Raw genomic sequence first — 17,476 nt, forward strand, 5'->3', positions numbered from 1 at the left:
CAGAGCATTTTATGATTATTCTTGAGGTTATTTAGACATAAGATATTGCAGATTGTATTGATCTGCATCTTGACCACAGAAAATAATCCACATTATTAAAAAAAACAAACAAAAAATGCAAAACCACAACAGGGTAACAGAAACAGTTTCTTCTACTTAAAGAACACATCCCAAAGCATTTAGCATTGTCTTCAGAGACATTACACTTGCATTCCCCACTTCAAACCTTACTGCCACACTGGATTTATAGGTTTTCAGTCCAGTCAGGGAGTACAGTGCTCCTGAGAAGCCTAGCAGAAAAGGTCAGGAAATCAGGTTGTTATTGTTTAGTTTTCAGGTTGGCATCTGTAGAAATGGAAGGCATTTCAGAGGACATTGTCACCATTGAGCCTGGGTCACAGGGAGGAAAGTTTTGAGATGAAGAGCAAACAGTCCTCACATGAATGCCAATCAATATCACATGATCAAAGGGGTCAAAACACCTCCCCATCTGCATGAATGGGTCCCTTTGGGAGCAAACAAAAAATCCCTCTGTGCTTTCAATTAAAAAGGCAAGTTGTATTCTTTTTTGAGAGGAACCAGGCAGATCCCTGCTTCTTTTCTTTTGCCATTCAGCTGTGGATTCAACACATGCTGAATTGTAGGCCCCTTTTTCTCTTATTATTTGTTCAAGACATCTTCTATTGCTGGACAGTGCTAGGAGAAGCATAGGCCTTCTATGCTTCTCGATTTTCTTCTGCTACGGGCCCACAATAACCCCAGGGAGAGAAACCAAGTTTTCATTGGCAGCAGCCCCACTTACTGCAGTAGATTTCTGTCACCAGTTTTCCTCCACCCTCACACTAGCTCCTTGTGGTAGCTGCTTACAGATGTTAAGCTTCCCAAGAGATGGATTTGGGTCACCCAGGTAATCAGCTGCACAGCAGCTCATCTGAGGCTGCAAATAAGCAACTCCTGGAACACCAGCCTGCAACATCAGAGAGGACCAGAGAAAAGGAGTGGAGAGGTGGTAAAAGGCAACATCTTCCTCTTCCCATTGCTGGACTGCCCCTTGGTTTCCATTGCCCTCACCCAGACTGACCTTTCTTAGCTCATGAAAGCTGACAGGATTGCAGCCTAAGGCTTCATGGTTGCAGACAGGTCTTCTAATCAGATAATTGTTTGAGTCAGGGACCAGCTTATCAGCATGGGGAGGACACACAGAAGCATCCACAGGGCAGAGGTGGAGCCACAGTTTTCTGAACTTCTGAAAAGCAGACATGCACAGATAGTATTTTCAACCAGCAACAAAGTGGATGGACAGATCTGACCAACAAAGGGACAAACATTCCTGCTTTCATCACTTCTACCTCAATTAACAAGAAAAATTTTGTGGATCTAAGCGTCTCAAGACATAAACAGACTAAAATAAAGATATTGGCTTTCAGACTAGAGCAATTAGTATTTTTATTAAGGAACTCTAGATTATTTATTGGAAAACTGCTTGGTTATAGGATCAAACTCATAGCAGACGTAGCTCGGTGTAATTGGATAAGCAGAACTGTATTAAGACTTTACACCGGTTCAAGAATATGTCTCATACTACATGGCTTTTCTTCACCTTGGTTGCAATTTTGCTTTCAGGCATCTATGCCAGTATATGGTCTAAAGTGGGCACACAATACATCTCATGAGAACTTATTGGGCTTTCTTACAGAATAGAGTTCTGTGGACTTCTGTATGCTTGGAATAATAACATATAGACCAACAGCAAGCCCCTGTTGTGCTCAAGGCCTGAAGAAGCTTCTTCCTTGAAAATCCTGTCACAGAAACAGACAAGTGGGAAAGAGCAAGAGGAAGAAAATATTATAATGTCTCCCTTAACAGACTGAGAAGGTACATAAATTTTTGGTGTTGACCTGCTGACATGAGAATCAAGCTTTTTCACGCAGCCTGCCCCAAAAGAGCTGTCCTTCATCTAAGGCTCTGGTGGTGCGAGTAAGGCAATGGACTCGGACTTCCTCCATGCAGGTTTCGATTGCCTTTCACACAGCCCAGTTTCAGTCAGTGCAACCTCTGCTATTTTCAGAAGCATTCCTTCCTGGCAGAAGTGAAGAACAAAATCAGGCCTGCAATCAAGTAGCTGCTTAGTAGAGAGTTGTGCACACAAGCAGTAGTCGTGTGCCAGCACATCAGATGGTGCCGTACATCAGACTGCTCCATTAACGTTCCCCAGCAGAATCCAGGCTTTGAGGAACATTGTTTTTCAGCTCGTACTTACTGCTTGCGAGTCTTCGTTTTGAGATACCTCAGTCTTTGCCTTTCGGCCAACGTTTCGGAACACATCCCACCATTTCAGAAGACCGGCTGGATCGTTGAGCATGCTACTACGGGATAGACTTACAGGAACATTAAATGAATTTGGGGTGGAGTCTTATATAACTTCTTAATTATTAAAAGCATCTAATGTCTCTGCTAACTTTTACAGACTTCCAAGCACCACTCCTTTACAGCAGGTGAAACACAATCTGGCATATTGGCATTATTTCGTGCAGCTCTGCGTTATCAACTAACACCATACCCAGGTACCTCAGGAAACACAGTGATGCCCAGATATGATTTTCTCCATTGGAAAATGTCCTTAAAAATAGACTACAGACCCAGCTCTATTTTGACCAGCTGGATATTGCTTTCTCCTCATATTGCTTCATCTGTATATTATTACCTGAGCTAACTGTATTACCTGTAATGAACCCATCCTTATGGCTTATAGAAGCTGGTAATTTGAACCTGTGCGGGCAAAGCTTTGTGTCCAGAGGGATCCTGGCAGGACTTGCTCTACATTCCTATACTATTCCAGAATTAGTGGGTGTGCCTTTCTGTTTCAGCATTTAATAGGTGCAGCATATAACGTGGATATGAAATAGCATCATTTTCAGCGAGTTTTCATTCCCCTCTCCCAGATGTAAGCATATACAAAGCAGAAGGTTTACTACCTATCCAGGGAGCAGATTAATTATTTATAAAACAGCAAGACAAAAAGCAGTTCAACAGTTGCTTCCCTTGGAGTATTCTCTGATCCCACTTTACTAGCAAAAAGTTACCAGGAGCTCTATGTAATTACACCATTGCCCTGTGCCAAGTAAGCATGAATTACGTTGAAATCTGCAAAGATGTGGACATTGGAGCAAAGCAATCAAGCAGAGCGCCTTTCGTTTGTTCAAATAAATGGGGTTGTTATGCGATCCAAAAAGAAATTACAGGTACGCCACCTCAAAACTTGTATGCATGGGCTAGCGTGCAAACAAAAGCCTGTATGAAGTAGCATTCCCCCCCCCTGCTAGACAGCTTACACACAGCAACTGAGAACACCTTTTCTTTTCTTATTTTTTTTTTTAAAAATTTCTGCAATCCAATAGTTTTTAGATTAGTCAGTCCAGAAGCTGAGGCATCCAGGTTGTTCCCTGTTTTGTAACTGAAGGCAGTTTCTAAATGAAGATCCGAGATTAACATAAGAAACTAGCAGGGTAGAAGGACAAGTATTTGATACCTATTGGTACATTACTTAGAAATTAGGAAATGCCATTCCAAAGGACGGACTAAGAAGTGTGGTGCAATTTAACTTTTCCTATCTGAAGACATTATTCTATGTGAATACTAAAGCAAGTGCTAAAAAAGTATTCTGTAACATTTAATGTACTCATCTTCCCTGTATGCACAATGAAAGACCTTATAATTCCTTTTGCCCTTTGTCAGGGGTAATACGTAGCGCAGAAAAGTTTGACTGACCCGTATAAAGCTGTTCAAGATGGAGTCAGGGCTCCTGACCCTTCTCCCTTTTAAGTAAAATCAGGTATATAACACTAGTGTAGGTTACACATAAAATTCCTCATGTGGCACTTCAGTTGAGCCAAAGTAAACAGATGAACACAATCTGATATAATCTCATTCTCTTTGGTGTGCCTGTAGCCATTTCATTAAAAGGGCAACTACTCAGTGAGAATTTGTTCAGAGTTTAAACTAGCACATGTATTTCTCAGCCTTACTGGGAAAGTTTTACAGCACCTAGCCCAAGTTCTGGGACACAACAGCCACGCTGCTCCCTGTTTAAACTCAGTACATTAGTCACAGTGCATCAGTACATCTGTCTGCGATACAGTAACTGCTATTCTTGCCGGTCATGACACAGTGCGTGATCTTAATTCACAAGCTAGTAGAAATATTGTACTTTATTCAGTCATTGAATAAATCCATTTCCCCCTCTCACACAAGAGACTGTCATAGTATCATAAAAGAAGAAAAAGATTTGCACTCCAAATAATTACACTTCCTTCCAATTATCATCAGCAAATAAAAGTCCTTCCTCAGATGGTATTAGTCACCAACAACTTTTCTTCCCAATACATTGCTTAAATTGTAAGGTTGAAGGCTAAGCAGGATCCATCACCTATTCTGATTAGACAGTTGATTACAAGATAAGCCACTGAATATTTCATGCAGGAATGACAGTGCAGCATCCAGGCAGTAAGGTAACTTGAGCAGTTGAGACAGAGCCTTATAACAAGGTTTCTGCACTTACCTCCTACCTGGAAACACTAAAGCTTTGCAGATATAAAGACATTCTTCCCCACAGAAACCACCTTCAAGATAGTTTAATCCTTGAATAACAATTTTTTTGGACAGAGCAAGCTCTGTTGTAGAGCCCTGGTTTTGCATTAGCTTTTTTTCTTCCTCTCCTCCACTCCCTCTCCACTGCCTTCTCAAGAGTTAAGACAAAATATACCTGTTGTTATGCTGCTTGTTGAGGCATTATGGAGCATGAAGGCAAGATGCTGAAGTTCCAGCAGAGAATTGCCATGGCCTCGCAGGTCATGGGAGTTTTGCCTTTTTCCCTCTCTTTCCTCCGTGATGGTAATCACCAAAACAGAAGGTCTCACTAATTAGCTTCAGTGTGTGGTTTGCTTAAAGCAGGATCAAGCCAGGATGGAAATAGCTGCTGGTGCTGTTCACTACTTAAGCCAGTGCAGAAGCAGATTGTGCACACGATCAGCGTAGCCACATCCTATTAGCACTGACGCAACTTCCAGACAAACCTCCAGGCAACATGGAAACACACACACCCGGTAAGTTTATTCTCTGCTTCATTGTTAATTGCTGCCTATGAAGTTGAATAGGTAGAAAGGGGGTGGGGAAGAAAGAAAGGAATACTTTGAAAGGACTTCTCTGCCTTCTTTCAGGACATTTTAAAAAAAAAAAAAAAGAAAAAAAGGGAAAAAAAAGAAAAAAAACTCTGTGGCCCAGGTTACATACAGACAGCTCAGAGGTAAAACACACAGAGTTCATTTCTTCTGAAGCCTCAGGAGTGCAGCTATGGGTCAGTGCTGTGATCCATGTGGAAAAGACAATCACTAGGCAAATGCCTTGTGCTGGACTTCTGCTGTTTCCAATCTGCATTTGCCTTATTGCAATGCAACCGGGGGAGAGAGCAATATCCTTTTTCAGAAGACGGTGTGCAGCAGTGAGCTTTCAGTTCCCATATGCAAGGAACAAATCTGCTCAGTGCACAAAACCTTTTGTTTGAGTTCCCAGTGTACAAGTTGAGAATAATGTTCAGAGCTGATATTGTGTCACTACTGCTTTACTGCTACAGTCAAAAGCTTTGTAGTTGTTTCCACATTATCTCATTGTTTTGGGGCCATAGCTCTGCTGTGAACTCTGAACTATCATTGCAGCTCACCGAATCCTGCTATTTTTGCGCTCTCCCATCCAGTCCCCTTCCTAAAACTATTTGTGTAGCAGACCACAGTGTGCAAAGAGCCATCAGATTTAATGCGTACTGCTGATCTTTACTGAGTTATTCCAGTGCCCTTTTTCTATCCCTGATTCTTCACTGCTGAAGTTAGTCGTGATATGTACTTTATGTCAGAAAAATTAGGTAGTTTCTGTACTGTTTCTTTTCATGTAGAGTAGAATTAAAAAACAAACAAGACAACAAGAGGGGAGTCTGTGAATTTGTATTATGTAGACACAGCTCCATTAAGCCACAGGTTACGCAAACATTCACAAGGCAGCTCAGGTTTTCATTTTATACTGTGTGGCTCCAGCATCTATCTCCACAGCTCTACTCTGTTTCCTTTATTCTTGACCATTCAGGCTCATAGTCTTCCACTCTTTAAGAGACTCTCTGGCTCATGGTGTGTGCCAGAGATGAGTGATGAGCATCTCCGTTAACTCAGGTGTATTTTTCCTGCTCCCAATGCCAGAGGTGAGGGCTCCTGGCTACCAAAGGAGCACAACCACTGGTTTTTACATTTGTGTCTGTGACCATAGCTATTTGGGCCAGTCAAGCTTGCAAGGAGCCATGCCCCCCATTGCCTACCCCTGTCTGTTTGAGATGCTGTAACGCTGTTGTTTCTGGCAGCAGTTCAGGGGCAGACTGTCAGGGCCCAGAGTGCATCCCCGTCCCAGGCGTTTAGTTGGCCGTGTGAAAGAATTTAGCTGGCTGAGTCCAAGGCCAGCTCCTTCACTGACCAGAGCTGTTATGAAGAAAGCTGAAAGTGAGGGCCTGCCCTCCTTTCCCTTGGGAACTACTTTTAAGCTGAGGCTTTACCATCACCCCTGTTTGTGCTACATCACCGCTGAGCAGCGGCTACATCTGCATGCAGTCTCAGACCTTTGCTGGTCTGGCCCTGACCCAGGCCCAGCAGCTCTGGTTCCTGACTTGACCTCGCACCTGCCTCATCCCTGTTACCTTGCTGGGGGATCACTGAGCTGTGTCTGAACCTGATCACTGTCTCCAAGCCTGATCCTGATCCGGACATGCTGCTCTGCATCTGGGCTCCCTGTCAGCGGGGTCTCTCGCTGCTCTGCTCTGTCACACTCCGCTCCAGGCTCACCTTCCCTCGTGGAGTGGATGGCCATAGGCCACCTTTTCCCTAAAATGACTGTACGAGGATTGTTATTACCTTTTGTGCCAGTAACCCTTACTTTAAGGAATCAGTGAATATGCATTCACAAAAAGGGCCAGAGGGTTATGGACAAGTTGCTCTGTTTACCGCATATTAACAGCTTCCTGAATCACTATAGTCTCAAAGTGCACAGTGATATGGGAAGAAGTTCACCTTGTGCCAGCATTACTTCTTGTGCACAGCACCACCAAACTCCATACAGCTCCAGCGGAGCGTGATTTTCTCCACTGTGTCTTCAAGACTACCATTAGTGCCTATTAAGAATCATAGGAATTAAAGACAGACAAGGTTTTTTGGATTGTCTCTAATGCTCTCTAATGCAGCATGGTACAAATTAAATCAAATTTCAGATTAGAAGGTATTAGCCTACGATGTAGAGGAGGAAGAACTTAGAGGAAGCTTCTGGAAAATGGAAGTATAGGTGTGGCTTGGAGGGAGTAACAAGGGTTAAGATAAAATCAGAGATGGAACAGTCCTGGAAGCTTAAGGTAGGCAGCACAGCCCCACACAATCCCCTGACTGCTTTCCGTCTTCATCGTGCTGTCCCAGCCATATGCCCTGGGCAAGCACACCTCCTAGGAAATGAAATTGGGGATGCAACCAAAGGGAGGAAGAAGTGGATCCAGAAGCAGAAAATAAAATTTTTCAGGTTTTCCAATTCCTACCTGTCCCCCCCACATGTTTCCACCAAGAGACATGAGATCCAAAATTGCAGCCTGCGGTTTGAGTGCTCATACAGTATGTTACAAACTGCAGATGGGAAGGGAGAACTCCTGGCTAATGCCTTTGACTGCCCGGGTGCATCTGCCTGGCTGGATCCTGTTCCAACAATCAGTTTGAAACGCCACATCCTGAGCCTCCGGGACACTCAGCAAAGACAATCTCTTGGGTAGGAATCCGTATCTCAGATGTGTCCCTTTACATTTGACAGCATGTAACAGTATTTCCCCTTTATCATATTCTGGAGGCTGGGAAGGAAGAGAAGAAAAACTCTTTATAGAGAGAACTGTCTAATGCTGAGTTTAGTTATGGAACTGATTTTAGTTATGGAACTGATTTTAGTAGAAGCAGTTAAGTAGTAGGGGACTAAACATCTAAATAGTTCTTAAACCATCCTGAAGAAAGAAATATCAGATATCTGAAATTTAACGGTCAAATGCTACGCTTCTTTTATTCAAATAAGGAGTTTGAGAACACCACACTAATCTAAATTATCTTTAATGAAACCTACTGGACCTTTTCCTTCAAGTAATATTGAATAAAAAAAATGGCTTTCCTATGTAAAAAATTATTCCTAGACATTTCCTCTGGTGGCCTGTTTCCTGTAAGCTTGACCAAGGCTTATTTAATTAACATACATTCCCTTGCGTCTGAAAGTCTTTAATTGAAATATTAAATAATAAGCAGTATTTTGAAGAGACAAGGCGTGGCAGCTTAAAAAAAACCTGCAGTCTGATGAAAATCCTTGCATACTCATACAGGCATGACTGGCTGTATGGAAATCAGCAACTCTAGATGTGCATGTTCAGAACTGAGAAGTCATTAGCTTAGTGGGGGCCTAAGAATACATGTATAACCATGGTACATCTTGCTATTTATATATATTTCCTTTAAAGAAGATATGTTTAAGTCAAACATAGAAACAGTAGTTCTTTTTCATACCTACTCTGAGAGTGGAAGGAATAACAAGTTTGCCAAACAACATTCCTAAATTGGAGAAGTTTTGAACAGCCTTGCAGAGGAGTCTGTGCGAGTGCAGGTATACTTCCGACTGCGGTGCCTTTCAGAAGTGCAGCCCATTTCTGATACTTGATTGGAAAGAGAGGAAGATAAATGAAAGCAGGCTAGTGTCTGTGCCCTGGGTGGCCAAACCATTTACAATGTATTCTGCAAGTAGTTGTGCCTATGATAATCTGATCATCTGGACCACTCAGATTGGATAATTGGCTGTTACTTAGGATTTAACACGGAGCTCCCAATTAGGCAGGCTCCCTTACTGCATATTTCACAAGTAGTGCAGTCCTTTAATACACCCTCTCAGTCCTTCCACTTTTGGCAGTATGTGCAGATTCTTCATCATTGCACTTTAGACAAGGAACTGGAAACTCAAATGGTGAGGTCAATTGGTGCACAAATGGCCAATCCTTAAGTTTACAAAAAGCCGAAGCAAAGGAGTGCAGAGACTGAGTGAGCAAGTAGAAGATTAGTGGCTGTGAATTGGCACTGGAATTAGAGCTGGTCACTGATCTCTGTCCTGGAGGTACCGTGTCCTTGGAAGCCACTTACAGCTTAATGAAGTTTCACTGGAGGGATTGCTGCCAGGCTATTTTTCTAGAATGAGTGTAGTTCTTGAGCATTTGCTTTCCAGGTTGAATTCGAGATTCACTCTACTGCTGTTCTCTTGGGGGAAATACATATATATATGTACCAAAGCTATGCATGTGTGCATGTATAAAAATGTGTGTGTATATATATATATGCACATACACACACAGCTTGTTTCTATTGATACTAATTCCTCTAGAATATTTACAGAATGAGAACATGTAAGGCCAGATGTCATAAAGGCTTACGGGTAGGATGAGGTCAGGCAGCATCTGAAGCAGAAGCCCCTGAGGCACTGCAGTACCACAGGCAAGCACTGTCAAATGTGGAACTCATTCAGAACAAAACATTTTGGTTCACTCAGTTTGATTTGGGAAGATGAAAAGCTTTTGGAGAACAGGAGTCTTCCAAATTCAGATATGGAAATTGCATTTCCATCAAAAAACTTATTCTGACTGGACATCCCTGACTGCCTTACCAGCTCACCAGTGTTAACCTCAGGTTCATGATACAGTTTCTGAAGGTTGGGAAGCATAATGGAAATGAAATCATTTTATTATAAATGAACTGCAGATTTTTTTCCTAAGCCTAGTTAAAAGGACTGGGAAGAAAAAAAGGTCTTTAATTGACTGTGCAAAGGTCTTGTGAGATATCCCAGCCTTAGTCTGAAAATACTGGAGAAACATTGTGTGTAGCCTTTGGGAATGGAACCTTTACTTATTAATTATTTTCCGTGGAGTTTCCCTTGTGGCATCATTATGTGCTTCATTAAAGTAAACCAAGTGCAAGTCCCCTTGAGAGATCAGAAAAGGAAGACTGGTGAGTCAATCTACTGTACTGGTCAAGCGCTGCAGGACCCTAATCTATTATTGACAGCAAACATAGGAATAATCATAACATTTAGGGGTCAGATTCCCCCCCTCCCCAAGCATTTCCTTCTTTAGCATTTTACTGGCTCCTCTCTTCTTAGCACATGACTGTGGGTAAGTAGATTCAGCCTGTGTAGAGGGCATAGAAGATTAGCAGTAGGACACAATGTCTGCCTTAGACTCTTGAAAGAAGAAAGGATTCCATTAAATAAGGGGGAAATATGACTTCCAGATTTTAGAAATAGAAAAAGAAAAAGAAAAAGAAAAAGAAAAAGAAAAAGAAAAAGAAAAAGAAAAAGAAAAAGAAAAAGAAAAAGAAAAAGAAAAAGAAAAAGAAAAAGAAAAAGAAAAGAGAGAGACAAAGTTTTGCAATCACCATCTATACAAATGGATCCTTTTAGATTTTCCTTGAATTATTTGAAGATGATTATCACTGCACAGCTCTACAGGTTTCCTGCATACAGCCACCTCCTTCAATGCTCTGTCTTTTGAGATGCAATGCAAGGTATTTCTGCCACCAGTTGGCTGTTTCAGCAATGCAGGAGAAACACTGTTTGCTCACTTGAACACTGAGCAAGAGACACAGCTGTTCCTGCCTTCCCTCTTCCCCCCACCTCCATCATCATGAGAAAGGTATGGAAGAAACTGCTCAAATTTCCCAGTGCTTTCTTGTGGCAGAGAGGTGTGACATTGCTTTCTCTTAACACAGTGCAACAAATCTCATAGGGCCGTTCCTCCCAGACTGGAAATTAACCGTACTATGCTGATGAAGCTTCTTGTTTCCTTAGACAGAAGGTGAAGTAGGGGGGAAAGAACTGCATCACTGCTAGGATTGCCAAGTAAGAAGGCAAGAAGAGATACTATGGATGTGGTGTGTCCTTGGATATATGGGAGCTGATGAATGTTCCAGTTATTTCTTCTTCCTGGGGAAGACAAAAGTCCTGACAGGGGAGGCATGGTGATTTGTCTCTTTATGTCCCTCATAGTAGCAGGACTAAACTATGTGGGCAGATGGGTCTGCTACACCTATGACTTCTCTCTGGTAGAAAACACTAATGCTTGAAGGACCAAGCCATAGTTTTTCACCCCAATAAGCATCTCAAAGAAAGTACGGGTAAAGATCAACCAACCCCATTTCAGTTACAGCACCACTAGAGGGGGAAAGAGTATGACACATTTGTATGTCAAAACAGTTTCTGTACCCATTACCTTTTAATCATCATTTTTTCACTATGTAACTGCCTGTATGGGATTGACTTTCTGCATTTCCTACCCGTGACCAAACATTCTTTTCATATTCTGTTGTTGCTGTACCCTGCTCTATGGCAGACATATAGGTTACTAGTGGTAGTGAATAGGGAGTGGCATGTAATTCCCTATCCCCTCCAGGCCCACCATTATGCCGCATTGCAACCATGTAATTTGCCAATACAAGAGATAGGGAACACATCTAAAACTAAAGGGTTCAAGACATTAGTCCCTTAATCCAAAACACGTAGATATAAACCTAGATGTACTTTATGAGAATTTCACACCATTGCACGTCCAAAAGTTAAGAGTTCTTAGTGGAGAATGACCGTTAGCCTGAAGTTTGTATCTGTACCTGATGCCACTAGATTTGTTCACATCACACTAGAACTGAAACACAATCCATTTCAGGCCTAGTTGTATGCCATGAGCAAACATGACTCAGTTCATTTGCAATGATTTGGTTTCCACTGGCATGAATGCTGCACCCAGAGAACCAGACGCTCAGCTTGCTTATGTCCTCGGGGGTGCTTAGCTAGCTGCGTAACACAGACTTTCCAGCTCCTAACCTCGTGACTGAAGTGCAGGAGTGCAAGTGCTGTTGACTAACCAGGGTAGCGCTGAGCTAAGCACAGTGCTGTATCATTGCCTCCCCCTTCCTCACTAGTTCACACAGGTAACCTGGTTTTTCCTCTGCAGTTGTATGCACCCCTCTCCATTTACTGAAGCACAGCATCTGAAGTTGAATAGTGCCTATTAACTGCAGTATTTCCCATTCCTTTAGGAAACTACTTGCACAAAACCTGCTTTATGTAACAATGCTTATCTCTTATTCTCAGACTTTCCTCTAGCCTCCTCACACCCAACTCTGAACAGACAGAAGACAGCAAAATCATCAAGGGACTCTTTTTCAGCATACAACAGCAAATACCTCACAGTTCCTCAAAACCGGACTTCCTCTCATAGCAGCAAGATCAATGGAGCTTTTCAACCACCAACCTGCATGGAGTCCTTCAGCAGTTCTGTAAGTAGGATTTTATGTTCACTGACTTACCTCTAATGCTTTTGAGATGAGGAAGAGGTGAAGCAGGGTGAGCAGAGCATGGTGCACTCCTCCTTTGTGACAGGCAAATCCACACTGTGCTGGGAAAAGTGACTATGCAACTAAACTGATACTACAACCTTAGATAGTTCAGTAAGCTCTCTTAGCATACAGCAAGAACTAATTGCTACTATATGAGTCTTGCCAAGCTTTTCTTGATTATTTACTTAAGCCAAAATCCTTCAGAGCAGGAATAGAGGTGTTGCTATTACCCCTAGTGTAGGAAAAGGTCTGCAGGTTGATGACTAAATTGGCTATCCCTATGCAAACCAGCACGTGCCTAGGTGTTAGTGTGGGCTGGACTGAAGGTGGAAGTAGCAGAGCTGTTGTTAGAGGAGATACCTCTTGGGATATGTTTGTAGTGATAGATTGGGTATTAGAGGACTAGAATAAAATCATCATGAAATGCTGATCCTACCTTCCCATTTTCTTATTGCTTGGTGTGCTGGCTACTTCTCTTGGAAATGTGAAGAAGCAATGAATGCAGGACTGAAGATGGTAATTTAAATCACTGATTCTGACTTTTACAATGGCTGTGAGAGGGGAGGAGAGAAGGATCTTCAGTGACATTTTGAAAATTGCAACTTATTTGTGTTCCTTCCTAATAAGGTCTTCTTGTGCCAGAATGTCACACGGTGAGGAAAGCAGTGCAAATCTAGGGCCAGAAGATGTCCTTACTAAAATCTGTGGGAATTTTGATTCGTTTTCTGTGCAACAGACACCCATAATATGGGGATGGCACTTTGCTGTCAAGAACAAGGAAAAGAGTCAACACAGAGGGAGGGAGAGGCATTGTTGTATCTCCTCATCCTGTTATTCTGTGTAACTCCAGCAACATCAAATGTTGCTATGGTGCTCTCTCAGGTGGCTGGGATGTGGCAGCTGGCTACGCACAGTAATAAACAGGAAAACCTCTTAGTGACTTTTCATGTTCTCTGACCTCCTTGTTCCTTCTCCTGCGTTTTGTTTGTGCTTCTCATTTCTGCCCACACTTGCCAGTAAGGGAGGAGAGGATGCTTAGAGCTCATCTTCTCCAGAGTCACCTTTGTGTTGTGCTAGTGACCTGGTGGTGGTGACATCATTACTTCTGCGCTGTATAGCGTGAAATCCTCTGGAAGGGACGCTAGAAATCTGTAACAGGTTTTTCTCCACTGTGGCAGAGATGGATCCAGGAGGTTTGCATGGACTGCCTGTGAGTACTACATGAAAATGTATCTAACTAGGAAATGGGGAATTGCAATAAAATGCTGTCTCCCAAGCAGTTTTATATTCTGCCAGAATGTAGTGCTGAGTGTAAGTTTAGATATGCCTAAAGGGACTATATATACACTTTACACATAAAGTCTGTGATAAGCGTTATGTGCAGAACAGATTATTTGGTGATAATTTCGTGAAAGAATGAAGGATGTAGTATACATATAAAACCAAGATTTATTTAGTGATATGGTGACTGAAAGATACTTTGTGGGAAACTAAGTGAAGCAAAGCACTGAAAAACAAGAACTTGGGACATGTTGGGGTATATAATAATATGCACATTTATATAATACCTTCAAAAATTTGTATTGTGTTAACAAATGAGAAAATTGCCATACAGCATGCTTGGTTAACTTTGCATTCAGGACTACCAGTGCATGTAAGGGAAGGGGAGGTAGGGAGAGAAAGAAATCCATAACTGGTACGTGTTGAGATTTTGCTTGTAGCCACCTATGGGAACCGTAAATGTCTGAAATTAGGTTATGGGCTGATTGCTTTGGATCATATTGACCTATTTGTCACTGGAGGGCTGGTGTCACTCTAATGAATGACACCATAGAGAGCTCCGTAAAGGGTTTTAAACTACAGCATTGAGCTGGAAATGGTGACTGGTAACAGATTTGGAAAACATATGGGCTATCTTAGTGAACGAGAAATGAAAGTGAATGCCTTATGTTTGGTATCAGAGTTCAACAGGAGTGCCGCAGAATTGCCGTCCAGGCTAGGGCACGATGGCAGGGTTAGTACTGGAGCAGCTTCAGCCCAGAAGGGTTGGGAGAGTGGAGACAAGGAGGCAGGGATGGTTCGAGAGGTGACTGAGTGCAACACAGGCGGTCTGAATGACTTCAGTCATTGATTTCCTTTTGCAGTATCACCGGTCATGTAGTCTTTTCATAATACATTAAAATACAGGTCAGCTAGCATTGTTAGCCATCCATAGGGCATATCCTCTCTAATGCCTGGTATTTTCCAAAGCGCTTCTGTCCAGTCCTACCCTTCTTGCCCTTGTACTACACTGAGGATACTTGTCCCCTTCTGGCTCAGAGCAGTTTCTTCCTTTTCTTCCCACACACAGTTTTCTGCTTCCCTCCTCTGCCCAGCTTTGCTCCACAGCACATCCTTCCTCATATCCCCATCTGTAATGTGATCCTTATTCTCAGTTCTCCATCCCATTTCAAAAGGCAGGTGTTTTCTCCTGTATGGTTTGTGTACGTGCAGGACAGAGAGACAGCGTTGGTGTCTGCCTCCGTACCTGCCCGTCAGGTAGGTATCCTATGTGTTGGGATAAGGCCACTATCTTTAGCCACTCTCATTTGTTTACGATCGGAGGAGGTCAGCGTGACTTAATCTGGTCTGCAGAATGCGTGTTTGTGGGTCATACCTACCCCCAGCTGACCTCCAATTTTGACTGCGCAGCTTTATGTGCTTGTGCGGAGATAGACCCTGGGCCTGACACCTTCTTGGGCTTTTTGGATTTCTTGTCTGTGAGACTTATGTGTTTCTCTTCCAGATTATAAACAATTACCTGGACGGGACACAAGGAGGGGCCGTGGACAAGGCATCCCCGAGCGGCATGCATTTCAGGGACAGCAAGAGAAAAGTCGACTATGTGTTAGCCTACCACTACCGAAAACGCCTCGCTCGGCACCCGCCTGGTGTGGGCTCACGGGAGCCGACACGTGGATCTGCCTCCTTGGCCCTGGTTTCGAACGGAGGGACCGGGAAGGGCTGTGCTGAGCCACAGCGGCAGGACGGTGGCCAGCCTGCCCCGCAGCAGCGGCCGAGGCTGGAGGTGATCGAGCTCGGCCCGCTGGATGCCCTGGAGGAGGAGAAGCAGCTGCAGCGAGAGGAGTATGAACGCAACCTGGTGGAAGCAGGGCTGGAGATAGAGAAAGACCCTGAGGTAAGAAGGGGAGACTTGCTACTCACATGTGGCACCGGGTGCCCTGATGGGTAACGGCCTCTTCTGTGTCGGAGGTGGCTATGTGCAGGACGTAACCATGGCCGGGCCATGCTGAGGGAGCAGCCCGGCAGTGACTGGGTGCTCAGAGTATGGCTGCCCGCTCTCCCTGCTGGCAGGGAGGCCAGGGGCCTGGCTGTGGCCATGCATTAGGGCCTAGCCTGGCCTGCCTTCATTCCTGTCTTGCATTAATGTTAACTGAGAGGTAAACCACACCTGTGCCGTCTCTTAAAAATAAAAATACACGAGGCTTTCCTTCTAATACAGCCTTGCTGACTCCCCCACTGTCACTTCTGCAGTTGCATGAAGTGTAGGATGTCCCGTAGGCATGTCTCGTGGCCAGCTTGAGGAGCTAATCCTAAGGACAGCTTGTTACTGCTGAACAGTAGTTCAGTACTGAACATCCCTGAGTCAAATGCTGCCGCCACGGCAATTCCCAATTAGGGATCTGCAGAAATACATTGTATAAGCTATTTTATACATGCCTAAAATATGGTGTGAAGCGAAGAAGGTGATGGTGGGGGTGTTTCTGTGTTGCTTGATTCTTACTGCCTGGGAAATGCATGGTTGATATTGTTGTTTAATGCACAATTGAGTAGCAATTTCAATCCTACTTCAGTATAAAACATATTTCTATCTAAATGTTCTTATGGCATGCAGTGAATACACTTTTCTTACCAAAAAAAAGGGTTTACATTTTAATATTGTTAAAATGAAGAAAGGGTCTCCTAAGTAGTTTGCTGGAATATAAAGCACTATTAAGACATTTCATAGTTCATCAGAAGAACTGATGTGACTCTTAGCACTCTTCCCAGCAATATGTAAGTTTTGTATCACTTCTTCATTCCATTCACAAAATGAACAGCTCCTACACTGCAACTGGAAGAACCTCCCAGCCTTTAATGTATTCATTTTCACCACATGTGCATGATGTTGGATAGCAACTATGGTCTTATCAGCTGGGAGCTGTGGTTAGGTTACTTGACTGCAGCCAGTCAGTCAGTTGAGAACAGGTCTTCCAAATCGCATAGCATTGTGCTATCCCTCTGGACCTCTTTGAAAGCCATGGATATTTATATTCGTTGAAGGGAAGTCCCCACTGGGTTCTAGTTTTAGGTGCTCTATTGTTTTTGACACAAAATTTAAGAAACTTAGGGCTTCTTTTCAGAGGTGCTGAGAAGTTACAGCTCATATTGCTTTCAGTGCAACCAGTCAACACTTCTAAAATGTGGACCAAATTGCTGATTGCATCTGAAAATTTGAGTCTAGCTGACTTGGCATAGCATATGCGTGTTAAATCACTGGCAGGAATAGAAAGAAATATAAAAGCCTTTTGATTCTTAACATTTTCCTTGCTCAGTTTTCTGTGTTGCAGGTGGTTATGGGTTGTATTTCACTGCACAGCCTGGCTGAGCCATCCTTGCACTGAACAGAAAAAAGTGATCTCAGATCCTGATCCTTTTATACTAAGCACTGGGGTTAAGGTTCAATATTGCTGACATATGACTATCTTGCTGCTATGATTTTTATAACCAAATTACATAAAACCCATGAGAACAGCTGTTTTTGGAGGCTTCTTTCAGTTCTGAATTTCATCAGAATCTGAAAAGTCTAGCAGGAGATTTGAATTTGGTTATTTGACTCATTACTTACCCGAAATCCAGCTGGATTCAAATTCTGGTTCTGGACCCCTTCCAAGTGGTGACGTTTGCTCTTAAATAATATACAAGGTAATAAATGATGTCAGAGAGAGCTCAAGAAAAAACTG

The 17,476-nt window shown here is 43.0% G+C and overlaps 1 protein-coding gene across 1 annotated transcript in view; it reads left to right on the forward strand.

Moving 5' to 3' along the window:
- Positions 1-5,083: 5,083 nt before the first annotated feature.
- Positions 5,084-17,476, forward strand: part of ANO2 (anoctamin 2) — a 200,244-nt gene continuing 187,851 nt past the window's right edge. The window contains exons 1-3 of the mRNA XM_075761415.1: positions 5,084-5,102; positions 12,229-12,413; positions 15,259-15,651. Coding sequence (XP_075617530.1) covers positions 5,084-5,102; positions 12,229-12,413; positions 15,259-15,651 — 597 coding nt within the window. The remainder of the gene's footprint in view (positions 5,103-12,228; positions 12,414-15,258; positions 15,652-17,476) is intronic.

This window comes from Balearica regulorum, chromosome 1, assembly GCF_011004875.1.
Source record: "Balearica regulorum gibbericeps isolate bBalReg1 chromosome 1, bBalReg1.pri, whole genome shotgun sequence".
Taxonomy (NCBI): domain Eukaryota; kingdom Metazoa; phylum Chordata; class Aves; order Gruiformes; family Gruidae; genus Balearica; species Balearica regulorum.